The following is a 15,962-nucleotide window of genomic DNA, read 5'->3' as shown; positions in this document are numbered from 1 at the left end:
TGCATAGGTGGGCTGAGTATACCGATCTGTCAGGCCCACTCCCAGCCACATCATTGCAATGTTCTTCTTTTTTTTTTTCCTAATCCACAGTTACATTCCAGGAAATACTGAAATGTTAACTAGCTATTTTTTTCATGGTTATTTAAAATTATGTCTTGTCCTTCCCTGGAATTCTGCACAGTTCAGTTTATAATTGTATCAAGTGTCAAAGTGTCTCCTCGGCACAGAGAATGTGTAGCTAGTGCTTCTGGTATACTTACATGGGGTATTAGGCCGTTATAATTATGGCTATAACTCACTGATGCCACAATGTAATCATTGTGGTGAATTGATAAGAAAGGTTCATGGTCATACTAGCTTTTGTACTATCCTGAGTTCCATGAACATTTGGCTAGGTGGTGTATTATCCTTATTATACTACAGGGAATTTCTGCTTCACTACAATACACAAGACTCCAAATCACACATTTAAGAATATTACAGGAGGACAAACATTAAACTTGTAAAGCTGACCTTTAATGGTGATGTCATCTATCAACATAGCCATTGCTTCAGCCTTATACTCCCCGGGAAAAATGACTACAGTGTCCCCACAGTAACTGTTCTCCAAAGCAGTATCCAGATTAGTATGCTGCTGAATGAGCGTGTCGGGGGAATATTCTTTCATCTATAAAAAACAAACAAACAAAAAAAAAAACAACATAAAGTTTATATAACACATAAAAAACAAAAAGATCTAACAATCTTAATAATTCAATTATATTGTGTGTTGCCATATCTAATATATGTCTCTAAATGCTCAAATATATTTCTTTCTTAATCATTCGTTTGCACTTTTCGGTATCATACAGCGCTGCCAATCTTCACATCTTAGCAAATCAGTGCTGAGATGGAAATAACTTCTCCACAACTCAGAGAGCAGGACTTAGGCCGGTTGCAGACGACCACGACCAAGATCCTGCCCACGGCAACTTTAGCTTCTCCCTTCAGACTCAAGGAGGGCCCATGCGCTGAGCTGAATAGTGTCACAACATGATTTGGAAGGCACATGGGCCCATGGAGGGCTGAAACCAGAGTGGAGGTTGCCATAGGCAAGAGTGGGAATTGATAAGTAAATAGCAACTGTTATTTGCTGGAGTAATCCAGCAGGTATTGACCTATTGAAAAAAAAAATGCAGCAGGCAGGCCCACCAGACCCCCCGCCCCCCCCCTAAGGTCGTGTGCCCAGCAGCAGTCACTACAGCTGCTATGGTGGTAGTCCGCCACCATAGCTGTCTGGCTTTAGTTACTAGTCATTTTCAGGCTGGTCTTGAATGTTTAATCTTTTATGTAAATTTATAATAATAATTTGCTATTAACTACAAATATATATGTATCTATAGCAGATTTCTAAAAAGAATGTCTGTATGGTCAGTGTATAGTACTGGATTTCGAGGCTTAAAGTGTATATGTAATGTCACTGTACTTTTCAGTGAACGCACAATGGAATAAGATCAAAGAATTCTTGTAGATTAAAGACTTGGCAATAACATGTAAAGACAATCTGTGCCATCTACAGCCAAAAGGATGTTGTACTGTATTTACAGGACATATACTTACACAGAAAAGTATCATTTCTGTCTGTATATAAAGTCCCCATGTGCCATACTTTCCCTTCTAATCCATTATTTATTTATTCTGCTTACTTATTATATAGCGCCATCATATTCCACAATCTAGGCAATACAGTCCTATGAAAAAGTTTGGGCACCCCTATTAATCTTAATCATTTTTAGTTCTAAATATTTTGGTGTTTGCAGCAGCCATTTCAGTTTGATATATCTAATAACTGATGGACACAGTAATATTTCAGGATTGAAATGAGGTTTATTGTACTAACAGAAAATGTGCAATATGCATTAAACCAAAATTTGACCGGTGCAAAAGTATGGGCACCTCAACAGAAAAGTGACATTAATATTTAGTAGATCCTCCTTTTGCAAAGATAACAGCCTCTAGTCGCTTCCTGTAGCTTTTAATCAGTTCCTGGATCCTGGATAAAGGTATTTTGGACAAACAATTCAAGTTCAGTTAAGTTAGATGGTCGCCGAGCATGGACAGCCCGCTTCCAATCATCCCACAGATGTTCAATGATATTCAGGTCTGGGGACTGGGATGGCCATTCCAGAACATTGTAATTGTTCCTCTGCATGAATGCCTGAGGATTTGGAGCAGTGTTTTGGATCATTGTCTTGCTGAAATATCCATCCCCGGCGTAACTTCAACTTCGTCACTGATTCTTGAACATTATTCTCAAGAATCTGCTGATACTGAGTGGAATCCATGCGACCCTCAACTTTAACAAGATTCCCGGTGCCGGCATTGGCCACACAGCCCCAAAGCATGATGGAACCTCCACCAAATTTTACAGTGGGTAGCAAGTGTTTTTCTTGGAATGCTGTTTCTTTTTGGACGCCATGCATAACGCCTTTTTTTATAACCAAACAACTCAATCTTTGTTTCCAAAATGAAGCTGCCTTGTCCAAATGTGCTTTTTCATACCTCAGGCAACTCTATTTGTGGCGTACGTGCAGAAACGACTTCTTTCTCATCACTCTCCCATACAGCTTCTATTTGTGCAAAGTGCGCTGTATAGTTGACCGATGCACAGTGACACCATCTGCAGCAAGATGATGCTGCAGCTCTTTGGAGGTGGTCTGTGGATTGTCCTTGACTGTTCTCACCATTCTTCTTCTCTGCCTTTCTGATATTTTTCTTGGCTTGCCACTTCTGGGCTTAACAAGAACTGTCCCTGTGGTCTTCCATTTCCTTACTATGTTCCCCACAGTGGAAACTGACAGGTTAAATCTCTGAGACAACGTTTTGTATCCTTCCCCTGAACAACTATGTTGAACAATCTTTGTTTTCAGATCATTTGAGAGCGGGCTGTCCATGTTCGGCGACCATCAAACTTAACTGAACTTGAATTGTTTTGTAGAAAGAAATGGTCCAAAATACCTTCATCCAGAATCCAGGAACTGATTAAAAGCTACAGGAAGCGACTAGAGGCTGTTATCTTTGCAAAAGGAGGATCTACTAAATATTAATGTCACTTTTCTGTTGAGGTGCCCATACTTTTGCACCAGTCAAATTTTGGTTTAATGCATATTGCACATTTTCTGTTAGGACAATAAACCTCATTTCAATCCTGAAATATTACTGTGTCCATCAGTTATTAGATATATCAAACTGAAATGGCTGCTGCAAACACCAAAATATTTAGAAATAAAAATGATTAAGATTAATAGGGGTGCCCAAACTTTTTCATAGGACTGTATATTGGCTTTGAAAAGGCTTGTAAATGAAGAATGTGACTGTGACCTCTTTATTAAAATAACTATTGTTTTGTTTTGTTTTTTATCTTTCCCAGATTGCGATAGACTGTAAAACATCTAAGCCAGAAAAGAAATAATGACATTGTACTTTATTCACAATATATTTAGAGTGTGGGATAAGGATTGTGTATAAGGTAGATGGTCACTAATTTTTCAGACAACTTACTCTCTTTTCATAGAGCATGTGATTCTGAACCAAAATATAATGCACTTTAATCACAAATGTGGCTGGTTTCTTCTTGAATAAGTTCCTGTTACTAGGCGTCTCCCTTCTAGCTAATTTGCAGTTCACTTCCTGTTGCTAGCCAAGGTCCGTACATAGATTCATTAGATAAGGAAGACATCACAATGGGTGGAGGGGGGAGGTTCTGTCTTGTCGTCATACAGTGAATGGAGATAATCATGGTTTAATTTCTCCTCAAAGACTGTGCACACACGTGCAAACCGCTTGCTCTATACAAAGGACTGAACATTCTGCAAATCTCGCAGATTACAGCAAGCAGCTTGCTCTTTGCAAAGGAAATGAACATTCTGCAAATTTCACAGATTACCGTATATACTCGAGTATAAGCCGACCCGAATTTAAGCCGAGGCCCCTAATTTTACCACAAAAAACTGGGAAAACTTATTGACTCGAGTATAAGTCGAGGGGGGGAAATGCAAAAGCTACTGGAAAATTTCAAAAATTAAAATGGTCGGAGTTTTTGGGTGTAGTAGTTGCTGGGTGCTGAGGAAGGGGAGGGGGTGTTTTGGTTGTCTCTCTGCCCCTTCCCTGAGGACTGAGTTTTTTTTCCCCCCACTTGGAATTCAGCCTGGCTGAATATAGGGTATCTGCAGTGCTCCTATTAACCCCTTCCCGACGGAAAATGAGCACTGCACCCTATATTCAGTAGACCGGGCACTTTCAGACAGAGGGATACCTAATGTGTATGTGTGTCACAGTAATTTTCTACTTTTATATATATTCTAGGGAAAGGAGAGATTTAGAACTTTTATATATATATTATTTTTTTTATTACATATGTTTTTTTCACTATTTTATGGGAGATTCTATACATTACTATTGCGGCTGGTCATAGACAAAAACTGTGCTGAAAAACTCGACTTATACTCGAGTATATACAGTACAATGTAAGAAAAAAGTCTGGCATGTACTTGTATCTACTTCTTGCCTCTTGTATGATTTCAGACGTCATATTATTCACAGACAGCAGCAGCTTTACTGGCTGTGTTCTTAGATTGTTTATGTTCCTGTGTTTTAGCTGCTTGCCTTGGTGCACTTGCAGTCCAATGAAGGCTTACACCGTCATAGAACAGACTGTGAGCAAGTCCCTGCACATATTTTAACTCAAGTATTGTTCATTTCTAACCTATCCACAGTATAAATGATAAATGTATATTCACTGGGGCCTGACCGTTCGATCCTTCATCCAATATTACAACAAGGGTTCTGTGTCCCCTGTTTGAATGGAGTGACAGCTGCCTATGGGGCTGACATAGCTATGGATGTACAGCTCTCAGCTATCTCAGTCACTTCTTTAGACATTGAATTGAGCTTCAGTCTGCTCTAACCAGGCACACAGGACCACCATTCTTGTGATTGTTGGAGGTCCCAGCAGTCTCTCCCTAGTACCTAAAATTCAGGTACCAATGTTTCATGTAAGTGATGACAGTGAAGACCATATAGGTTGTATATGCAGTTCTTACTCTTTGAAATAACAAATGTCCAGTTAGGACCCCCATCATTAGTCTACCTTTGTACTCCCCCATTCGACTAAGAGTTTCTATGGGCCGATGGTCCAGTATGTGACTTGTCACTCAATACAAACTCTATGGGAGTTCTAGAAACAGCCAAGTAAGATGTCCACTCTATGCCACCCTACACTTACTACTTACCATGTCTGCAGTCATTATTTTTGCCACAACATGTGTCACAACTTCTCCTGAATCTCTTGGACCTCTTTTACGTCTTAGTACTCTTGGGAAAAATGGTCCATGAGCTCTGTAATTTATAAGCAGTACAAATCATTGGTTGGCATGTTTAGAACTAAATGCAGGCATTATAAGAATAAATTGGATTATAATTAATCGGTTTATACATAACAAATACGAAGGCAAATATCTTGGCAAATATCTTGGCAAGTCCAAGATTAGTAAAATAGGGGAAAAAATACACATTTACATTTAACAATGTCTATGGCATATGTAGTACAGAGGTTAACTTGAAGCCCAAGTGTCATCTTCCTATCACTGTTAGCGTGCTTTTATACGTCTACAATATACAATCGATGTAACCTGGATGCTGCTATTTCTCCTTTGGCATTATATGTGAATTGCATTGCCATTGCACTTGTATTCCATCTCAATTTCAGATGTTTGTAATAAAAGTTATAGTGACATAAATTGTACCGAGCTTCAATATGAGATACAGATCATGGATGAAATGGTGTGTTTTTAATTCTTTTTTACTTTTCCAGATTGCGCTCATTTTTGAGATTTTTGTGGGTCCTACCAGTCAAATCTGCATCGATCAAGCACAGATAACATACTCTTGCAACATGGCATCAATTGCTGTAAATGTATAACTCATTTTATTTTAAGGGTAGTTTGGAGAAAACAATCCCTTTAATCCCTAGTTTTTACTAAAAAAAAAAAAAAAAACGCATCAAAATCTGCAACAAAAAAGCAGCATTTCTGCAATGTGGAGCCTTAGCCTAAGGCCGGGACCCATGTAGTGTAAACATCACATCTAAACCACATCATTTAACAGTACCTGCAAAGTGGATGGGATTCTGGCTAATCCTATCCACACATGCGAGGCGCGTGAACACAGACAGGACGTCTCACCACGGGAAGCGCAATGCTATGACGCCATGCAGATGTCTTGTCTGTGATCCCGTTGCTGCAGGAAGCTCTTCCGTGCATTTTAAGCCCCTCTAGCTAGTCAGTGTCTTCAACTCATCGGCGTCCTAAAGGAACAGCCCAGGCAATAAATGCAGGACTGTCCTGCTGTCCCAAGTGGGCCCCCGCTCTTATAGGGCCAAGTGCACCGTTGGTCCTATGATTAAAGTGGCCCTGGTTGTAATGACTTAAGGGACAAAAAAACTAACACTGATGCAAGTGATATATGTGAACGTAAAAGTTGAATTTGATGGACCTGTGTCTTCCTCCAAGCTCATCAACTTTGTTACTATTAATGTGACATCACTGGCATGTGAAGCAGAAATAGCACTCACCCCAGCGTCAATGCCGCTTTCGCAACCTGATTTATTGGGGCACAGAGTATCAGACTCTTACCCATCATATATTTAACTCCAAGAAAGCTGTTAACATGAACTGTTGCTGATCCTAGTAATTGCATTTAGACCCCTAGTTCGTGACCAAACCTTTATCACTGAAATTTGGAAGTGGTCGAACAGTCAGAAAGAAAACTGAGGAGAACAGATTGAGGATTTACATCTAAATAAAGAGAGATAAACTGGAGAGGGATAGACGTGAAACAGAGATGCCATTAATCATAAAAGTTAAAGAACTGACATAGAAAGGGTAATAGAGAAAGGGTTATAGAAAATGTAGAAAAATCATGAAGAAATTAGAGGAGAAATTAAACAGAAGTGATGAACAGTAGAGAAGACAAAGGATAAACTATAGAACTAGGAATTACTTGGACATAATTGAAGCTGCTGTATGCCGTACAGTTGACAGAAAGAAGAGGAAGATGTTACATCTGATTAGACTGAAAATGGAAGAGTGCGGCAAGTCAGGACAAGTGTGAGAAATGTCTAAAAATAGTGTAGTGAACGGCAATCTGAATGTGTCATCAAGTGAGTCGGAACATACTTGGATTGTGGAAAATAAAGTTTACTAAGGTCTGCAGTGTTAAAAAAAAAAAAAAAAAAAGAAAATTATTAATAAACTTTACATTTATCGTGGAGATAGCATACAATCCAAAATAGCAAGGGAAATATTTTTAGAATACATTTATTATGTATGGCAGAAACGAGTCTTTATAAATATATTCACAGCTGAACATAGCAGGGTAACTAGCACTATTCACTACTTTAACACAAAGCTCCTGGCATGAATATTAAATGGACTCACAGTTTCAATTGGAATAGTAACTGTCAGGATCTCTACTGTTTTGCTGTATAGAATAACTAAGCAGACGTTGCAAATTTCATGCAGAGGTATCCGGTTTAAAAAAAAATATATATATATATATATATATATATATATATATATATATATATATATATATATATTGCACAGTATACATACCGTATTTTACGGACTATAAGGCGCACTGGACTATAAGCCGCATTGCCCATGAGCGCCTTACAGTCCGTCTCGGTTCATATATAAGGCGCACCGGACTATAAGCCGCAGTCCGGTGCGCATTATATCTTATTGAAAGCGGCGGCAGGCAGACTTTGCCAGCGGCCGCTTAACCCCCCACGTGCCAGCCGCTTCTATTGGAAGCGCTCGGCAGGCGAGGAGGGGCTCTATCAGCAAAATCATGCTGATAGAGCCCAACCGTAAACGTTAGATTAAACTACACCCCCCCCCCCCCCCCCGTTTTAAAATAAAAGCCTGAAACAGAATGTGAAACTTACCGAGCGGTGCAGGGTGGGCGGGCATTCAGGCCTCCTCTTCCTCCGATGTTCCGTCCTCCTCCGGCGCTCGCAAGCTGATAATGGCCAGGGCACATGCGCAGTAGAAGCATTATGATATTGCGCATGCGCCCCGGCCATTATCAGCGAGCGCCGGAGGAGAAGGACGGAACATCGGAGGCAGAGGAGGCCTGAATGCCCGCCCGCCCGCCCTGCACCGCTGGGTAAGTTTCACGTTCTGTTTCAGGCCGGCGTGACAGCAGGGCTGCCGGACACTTCCTATTCATTTCTATGGGAGCAGGCATGCGAGCGCTCCCCATAGAAATGAATGGACTGCTTTTTTCCATTCATTTCTATAGGGAGCGCTCGCATGCCGGCTCCCATAGAAATGAATGGGAAGTGTCTGTCCATTCATTTCTATGGGGAGCGCTCGCATGCCTGCTCCCATAGAAATGAATAGGAAGTGTCCGGCAGCCCTGCTGTAACACCGGCGTGTACGGCTGTGATACACGCCGGCGTTCGGTAGTGTGAATGCACCCTTACGGTGCCTTTTATGTATGTATGGAAGCGGCACGCAGTCTTTGCCGCCGCTTCCATCCATATATAAGCCGCACCGGACTATAAGCCGCACTTACGATTTCTGAGGAAATCGTAGGTTTTTATGTGCGCCTTATAGTCCGGAAAATACGGTATATATGTTTCTATGTTTTGATTTCTCCCTTTTTTTTTTTTTTACATGGGCACCAATGCAGGACAGCTGTCACTCAATAGCATCTGTTTTATGTGTCCATTTAAATGTATTCTTTAGGAGCTTTAAACAGACACACGATACATGTTATGAAAGTAGCCTACATATCTGCTATAAACAATCTATTGAAAATTTCTTTAGACTAAGCCCCCACGTAGTGAAAATGCAACTTTTTTTGTTGCAAATTTTGTTGAGGTTTTTTAAGCCAAAGCCAAGAATGGCTATATGAGAAATGGGAGATATATAAAGTACTAAGGGCTAGTTCACGGGCACAGAGGTGGTGGATTATGGCGCGGAATCCACATCATAATCCATCCCCTCACAATGGTGGTCTATGGAGACTGCTAGCGGCTCATTGAGCCACGGCGTCCGCCTCGCAGCAGCACCCTCCGGACTAGGCCCATTCATTTTGGGCCTACTCCGAAGTGGGAAGCCGCGAGTGACAGTCGCGACAAGCGTATTTTGGTCGCGATTTTGATGTGGCTTCCCATCTCAAAATCAGGACCAAAATACGCTATTCTGTCCCCATGTGAACTAGGCCTTATACTTCTACCTTTTTCTCATCCCCTCCTGGACTTGGCTGAAAAAAACGCAACAAAATCTGCAACAAAAAAAGCTGTATTTCCTCATCGTGGGGCATTAGCCTTAAGATATCCATACTTGAATAAGGATAAGCTCTTTCAAAAAGATCCGATATAAACCGTACCCGATAAAACCTCTCCCAGCAAAAAATGGTTTGAAAGCACGTCTGATTCATGGTTGATATCAAGAATTCTCCATTACCTGAGTCTTAGATTCTCCCAAATTTTCAATAAGCCACTTAACATCTGGACTTCGTAGTATTTATTCCAACACTCAACGGCTTGTGAAACTGAAGGGTCGTCCTTTATCTTATTCTGAAATTCAATCAGTTCTAACCGCTTGTTCCTGTATTTCTCAAGAGTTCTTTTAAAACGCTGGGCAACTGGGCGAGGAATGTCTCCATCTTGTATGTCACCAAATCTACAAGAGTAAATGTCACCAATTTTCCTATTTTAGAATTTTCATCAGAATAAAAACATATAACGTTGTACAATCTTGTATTAAATGAAGTCCTTTTATAAGTCAATTAGATACAATACATTATAAATCTCTCATGTCAGGCTAAGACAAGATACATTTGCCAGGATTGTTACTTAAAATTTGTGACAATCTTGGCAATTTTACAACTGTTGGAAAGTATGGATATTTCTACCAGTTTATATGACTACAAGAGTAGTCTAAGATTAATGTAGACAAAAAAGTTGCAGGCTTTGTCTGGTATTGCAACTCAGTTTCTTTTTCTTTTTTTAAATACAACGTATTACCCGTATATACTCGAGTATAAGCCGACCCCCCTAATTTTACCACAAAAAACTGGGAAAACTTATTGACTCGAGTATAAGCCTAGGGGGGAAATGCAAAAGCTACTGGAAAATTTCAAAAATTAAAATGGTCAGAGTTTTTGGGTGCAGTAGATGCTGGGTGCTGGGGAAGGGGAGGGGGTGTTTTGGTTGTCTGTCTGCCCCTTCCCTGAGCTTGAGGACTGTTTTTTTTGTTCCTCCACTTGGAATTCAGCCTGGCTGAATATAGCGTATCTGCAGTGCTCCTATTAACCCCTTCCCGACGGAATATGAGCAGTACAGATACCCTATACTTAGCCTGGATGTAGTCAGGCTGAATTCCAAGTGGGGAGGGGGGAAAACTCAGTCTCGGGGAAGGGGCAGTCAGACATTTTTTTTTCCCGCTACGGCATTTACCATACAGGAAAAATATATTTATTGGTATGTAGAGCGGGTGTTTTTGGACAGAGGGATAACTAACGTGTATGTGTTTCACAGTATTAGTATTATATGTGTTCTAGGGAAAGGGGTAGGATTTGAATTTTTAATACTTTTTATTTACTAATACTTTATTTTTATTTATTTTTTTCACTTTTTTTAATTTTTTTTTTTTTTTGCATTTATTAGACCCCCTAGGGGTCTTGAACCCCAGGGGGTCTTATCACTAATGCAATGCATTGCAATGCTAATGCATTGCAATACATTGCAAAAATTGTAATTTCTTTTGCAGGCTGCATAGAGCAGCCTGCAAAAGAGAGGCACTGCTGGCCAGGGAGCCTTTACAGGAGCTCTGAGGAGAATCCCCGGCAAGAGCTCTGAACGGAATCCCCAGCCGACGGGACCGGAAGGAGAACTGTAGCTGGTCGGCCGGCCACAGTTCATAGGATCCCTCCTCCCTCCCTCGTACTGGGACATTGTAGAACATTTCCACTGTAACACTTACAGCGGAGATGTTCTAGCTCCCCATGCCTGCAATCTCTGTCCCCATGCCTGCAATTTGTCCGGATGCCGGGTCTGCAACTATATTACCGTAATGACCCGAGTATAAGCCGAGGCCGACTTTTTCAGCACAAAAACTGTGCTGAAAAACTCAGCTTATACTCGAGTATATACGGTACTTATCCCCATTTTTAGTGATGAGTGTCTGACCCCCAGTGATCATGAGAAGTTGATGTCTTGCATCTCCCGTTTGAATGAAAAAATGGTTGGGATGTCTGCTTTCTTCTCAGTTCTTCTCCCCCAAAAATTCCAAGTAGCAGCAGGATATTACATTTTTACTGCATAAATTGAGATATGAATAGAAAGGGGTATTACCAGCTTAAACATTTATAGCATATCCCTAAGAAATCCAGTTATTGGGAGAAATAGGTCGCATACTGATAAACACCAGCAAGAGCTGAGTAAGGGCGGGTTCACACCTGCGCTCGGTCTCCGCTTTGCAGGTTTCCGTCTTCTACCCGAAAACTGGACACGAGACGGAAACCCGGCAGTCAGTTTTCAAACCCATTCATCTAAATGGGTTTGCAAAGTGTCCGTTCGTGAACATCTTCTGGTCTCCGCGGCAAAACCGTTATTTTTTTTAACCGGAAACAAAGTCAGACTTGCAGGACTTTGTTGTCCAGTTAAAAAAAAAACGGTTTTCGCCGTGGAGACCAGAAGACACTCATGGGCGCTCACGGGCAGATACTGACTGCCGGGTTTCCGTCTCCTGTTCAGTTTCCCGGGCAGAAGACAGAAACCCACAAAGCGGAGACCGGGTGCTGGTGTGAACCCACCCTAAGCAGTTCTCTATTTTCTATATTCTCAGCCTGTTGTAGGGAAGGGAGACCACACAAGAACACCAGGGATGGGGCCAGTTCCCTGTTAACACTGATGTGTAATGTGTTCTGGTAACAAAAGATGATTTTTATGCTCATATAAAATATGCAATCAGTCAACTAATGAGCGTTATCCATCTGTCACGGGTCATATTTACATGGGGAAATGGTTGGAAACAAACATTTGCGTTAATATTTGTTCTGCCTATGTAAAAAGACCTTAAAACACAGGTCACTGTTAACAGGTGCCTGTCCATGGTTAGACCAGCATGTATCTGCTTAGGTTCCCCCTAAAATTCAAAAATGCTAGAATTTATATTTGCTTCTGTATAATTGTTTATGAAACATTAACATAGAAAGCTACATTCCTAAAGACTTACATTCTGATCCTTTCTTCAATAAGAACAGAATAATTTTCACAATTTTCTTCTTCATCCCAGTCTCTCCAAAGGTAATCAAAAAAGAATCTAGAACAAATAAAAAAATGTAAAGATTGGCCAAGTTAATATTTAAAAAATAATATGTCCAGGAGCCCTAATATCATTGTATGTCATTTCTACAAACAAAACTCATACTAGATAACTACTAGCAATGAGGCTATAGATAAGATGAAAACATCATTGGGAGAAAATGGCAGCATTTCCGCTGCAGATCGGCACAGATAGGTACTTAGTATAAGTGTTTTACCACTTAATCTTTTAATCCAATTCCTTATAATTTAACATCCGGGCAGCAATAATAATCTTTCATGTGTTTACCAATAAAAGGATAATAAAACATCTATAAGCAGATCTGCCTAAACACATCCCTTTCAGTGTAGTCACATCAAGCTTTCCATCCTCGTCATTTATTCCACGGCATACATGTTTCTTAAAAAATATTTGTACCTCACAATTTCCAACGCTCGTGCAATCTCACAGATCGCATCATCTTGTCCTTTAGTAGGGTAGATCTCAAGCAGGGGAACACGGTGGCCAAGTTGTTCCAGAAGATCATCAATTAGCTCTCTCTGAATGTTAGCAATATTGGAAGAAAATGGTTCTGCAATGTGAACTCTGGCTGTTAAGTAGGAAGATACATTTGAGCAAGGCTTGCAAGTAACCTAAAAGCAAACATAAAGAAAATGTATGTCTACTGAATGTAACTTTTAAATGGGAAAATGATCTACGCTTAGAGTACATCATCAACATTAGACCGGTGGGGATATGACAATGTTCATTTATCACATGGCCATGCTGCCTTGCAGTCTTATTCAAAAGAATGGGATTGAGCTGCAATACCAAGGACTGCCACTATGCAAAGTACAGTGCTGTGCCTGGTATGCAGTAAAGAGGCCACAGAACTGGTCCAAATGCTACAGCTTCTTAAAAGAGCTCTCTGGTCATAGATCCATTATTTAGGCATCTTAGATTATATACAACACTATGGCGATCAGATATATTCCATGGTTCTGACTCCAAGAACCTTAGAAGATCAGGCGTTATCACTCAGGGAAGTTTTATTCGGCTATTGATTTCTGTTAATCCCATTAGAACACTGTGGAAGCATTTTAAAAAAAAAAATACCAGTTGTTGATGTTGTTTTTAGAATCAAAGCCAAAAGCATATTCAAAGAGAAGGAGAAATATAAAGAAATGTTGTGTGGGAAGCGACCAATGATATCTTTACACAAAGTTTGGTAGCACATATTTTGATGCAAAAAAAGAAAATGCATTAGTAAGAAAAAATTTCTGCTTCCCATTGTCTTTAATGAGAGAGAGTTACCCATGTTTTTTTTTCAGGACAATAAAAAAAAGCATAATGCCCTGTCATGTTGTAGTTTCAGCACCACAGCATTGAAACGGAGCATTGAACAGGGCTTATTATTGTGCATATCCACACCAGAATAGGATGCTACGTTTCGATTTTTCATTGTAGCCTGCACAGCCAAAATATTTGTCGTATTTTGCCTATATCCATGTATGGACATGTTGGACTGTACCCGAATGTGCTCATACCATTATATAAAATTCAGCTGAACCTGCCAAATTTTTCAAGATCAATAAATGTATAGGGCCTGAAAGTACTTGTTGGTAAAAAGGATTATCTGGTGTGCTGGATTTTAAGATGCTTCAAGGGTCCGTTCCCACGGAGTAACGCGCCGCGCATTCAGGCACGTATACACGTGTCAGAGTGTGAGCGCTCAAAACAGATCCCATTCACTTCAATGTGTGCTGGTTCACGCGCGCTACACATTGAAATCAATGGGTTAAAAAGCCTCCCATTGATTTTAATGTGTAGCGCCTGTAAGCCGGCACACATTGAAGTGAATGGGATCTGTTTTGAGCGCTCACACTCTGACACGTGTATACGTGCCTGAATGCGCGGCGCGTTACTCCATGGGAACAGAGCCTTAGAGTAACCAACTTATTACCATCCTCCACTTATCACTACCAAAGATAAATCTCAGGGAGCCTTCACACGGAGTAAACGCGCGTGTATTTTTGCAAATTACACGTGTAAAAATAAGACTCCCATTGACTTCAATGACATTTTACAGGCGTATTTTTACACGTGTAAAAAATATAATTGAAGTCAATGGGAGTCTTATTTTTACACGTGTATTTTGCAAAAATACACGCGCGTTTACTCCGTGTGAAGGCTCCCTCAGACTCATATCTGCCACATTAAAGCACAAATGAAAATGAGATTATCAGGTTTGTGGCCCAGTAGCATAAGGGCATGTTGCTTAGATAGGGGCCATAGGCCTGGTGACAGGTTGCCTTTAAGTGTGAACAGAGCCGTCATTAATGCTGTGTTGCAGGACTAGAGAATCATAGCTAAGGTATAAAGTGATTTTAAAGAAAAATACCATGTTTGGCTTCAGCAGAGGAAACATATTCTGCCACCAGACAATCTGAGAAGGATTCTAGTCAAAACTGACAATAGCTAAAACGTGTTATTATTGCTTTAGTATACAAAGATTCCTTTCTGCTGCTCTATACCCCTGTTTCCACACGCCCAAAAGGAAAATACGTATCTGTCTAAAAGATTAACTATTTTACATCCAGCTTAGAAGTGATTTATCGTCTTTGTTGTGTCTACACATCCGCACAGTTTTGTAATACAAGTTGTGCTTCTGTGACATGTCTTCGGTGAAACAAGCTTTTACATGAATAGGGTTTAGATTGTTTGTGTTGATTTCAGGATGTTTTTGATTGAGAAAATTACATTAAACTTGTATAGGGCAATTTTCTTATAATAAAATCTTTGTCACAAACGCAAACATATCCTCATATGAGGAAACATTTTCCAATTGCTCTGTCAGACACTTGTCACATTAAGGAAATGTTATGCTCTATGAAAGGATACTTAGAGCTACTTCAACATTACTTGAGAAAGGAATAGCACTTTTGTATCACTGAATCAAACATCAACTGAACAACCCCTTCACTGTTTATTCTGGGTATTCTAGGATCAGCAAAGTGATAACCTATCCTTGGGACAACCTCTCAATACCATGTTGGTGGGGATCTGACTCTCAGCAACCACAGGGATCTGCTATTGAAGGAGCAATGAAGTCCAGGTGAGCTATGTGACCTCTTCAATGTTTACCTGTCTACCTGATCACTGCACATATGGTAGTATTGCAGATATGTCTAATGAATCTGAATAGGATGAAGCTGTACTCTGCACTACTAAGTACACAACAAGGAGATAGAAAGATTGAGGTAAACACTGAAGATGCTATACATGCAGTGCAGCCCTTTTCCACAGCTCCTTGGCTCCATCAATCTGATATTAATAGCCTATCGTGAGGATAGCCCATCAATAAGCTGATCACAGAAATCCCCATTAAAGATGATCTGTCAGGTCCCCTAACCCCGAGTCTTATATAGCATTACAGAGCCACTGCGCCATTGAATCCCCTTGCTAGATTTATTTTTTTCAGTAGATACCTCTGTTGCAGAGATATCGGAGGTGTTTGTTTTAGTTACTGATATCACTTTACTGTCAAATGGGTAGCCTTTGCTTTACGGCTGGTCAGTAGACAATACCCACCTGGTGATACAC

At 40.4% G+C, this 15,962-nt stretch overlaps 1 protein-coding gene across 1 annotated transcript in view; it reads right to left on the bottom strand.

Moving 5' to 3' along the window:
* SHCBP1L (SHC binding and spindle associated 1 like) overlaps positions 1–15,962 on the bottom strand; it is a 30,417-nt gene that overhangs the window by 9,651 nt on the left and 4,804 nt on the right. The window contains exons 3-7 of the mRNA XM_075286408.1: positions 12,798–13,012; positions 12,291–12,377; positions 9,516–9,734; positions 5,271–5,376; positions 514–667 (exon numbers count right to left, since the gene is read on the bottom strand). Of these exons, the coding sequence (XP_075142509.1) occupies positions 514–667; positions 5,271–5,376; positions 9,516–9,734; positions 12,291–12,377; positions 12,798–13,012 (781 nt within the window). The remainder of the gene's footprint in view (positions 1–513; positions 668–5,270; positions 5,377–9,515; positions 9,735–12,290; positions 12,378–12,797; positions 13,013–15,962) is intronic.

The sequence above is a fragment of the Leptodactylus fuscus genome, chromosome 9 (assembly GCF_031893055.1).
Source record: "Leptodactylus fuscus isolate aLepFus1 chromosome 9, aLepFus1.hap2, whole genome shotgun sequence".
NCBI lineage: Eukaryota > Metazoa > Chordata > Amphibia > Anura > Leptodactylidae > Leptodactylus > Leptodactylus fuscus.
Note: the sequence above shows the minus strand (reverse complement) of the source record. Positions and strands in the feature narration are given on the sequence as shown.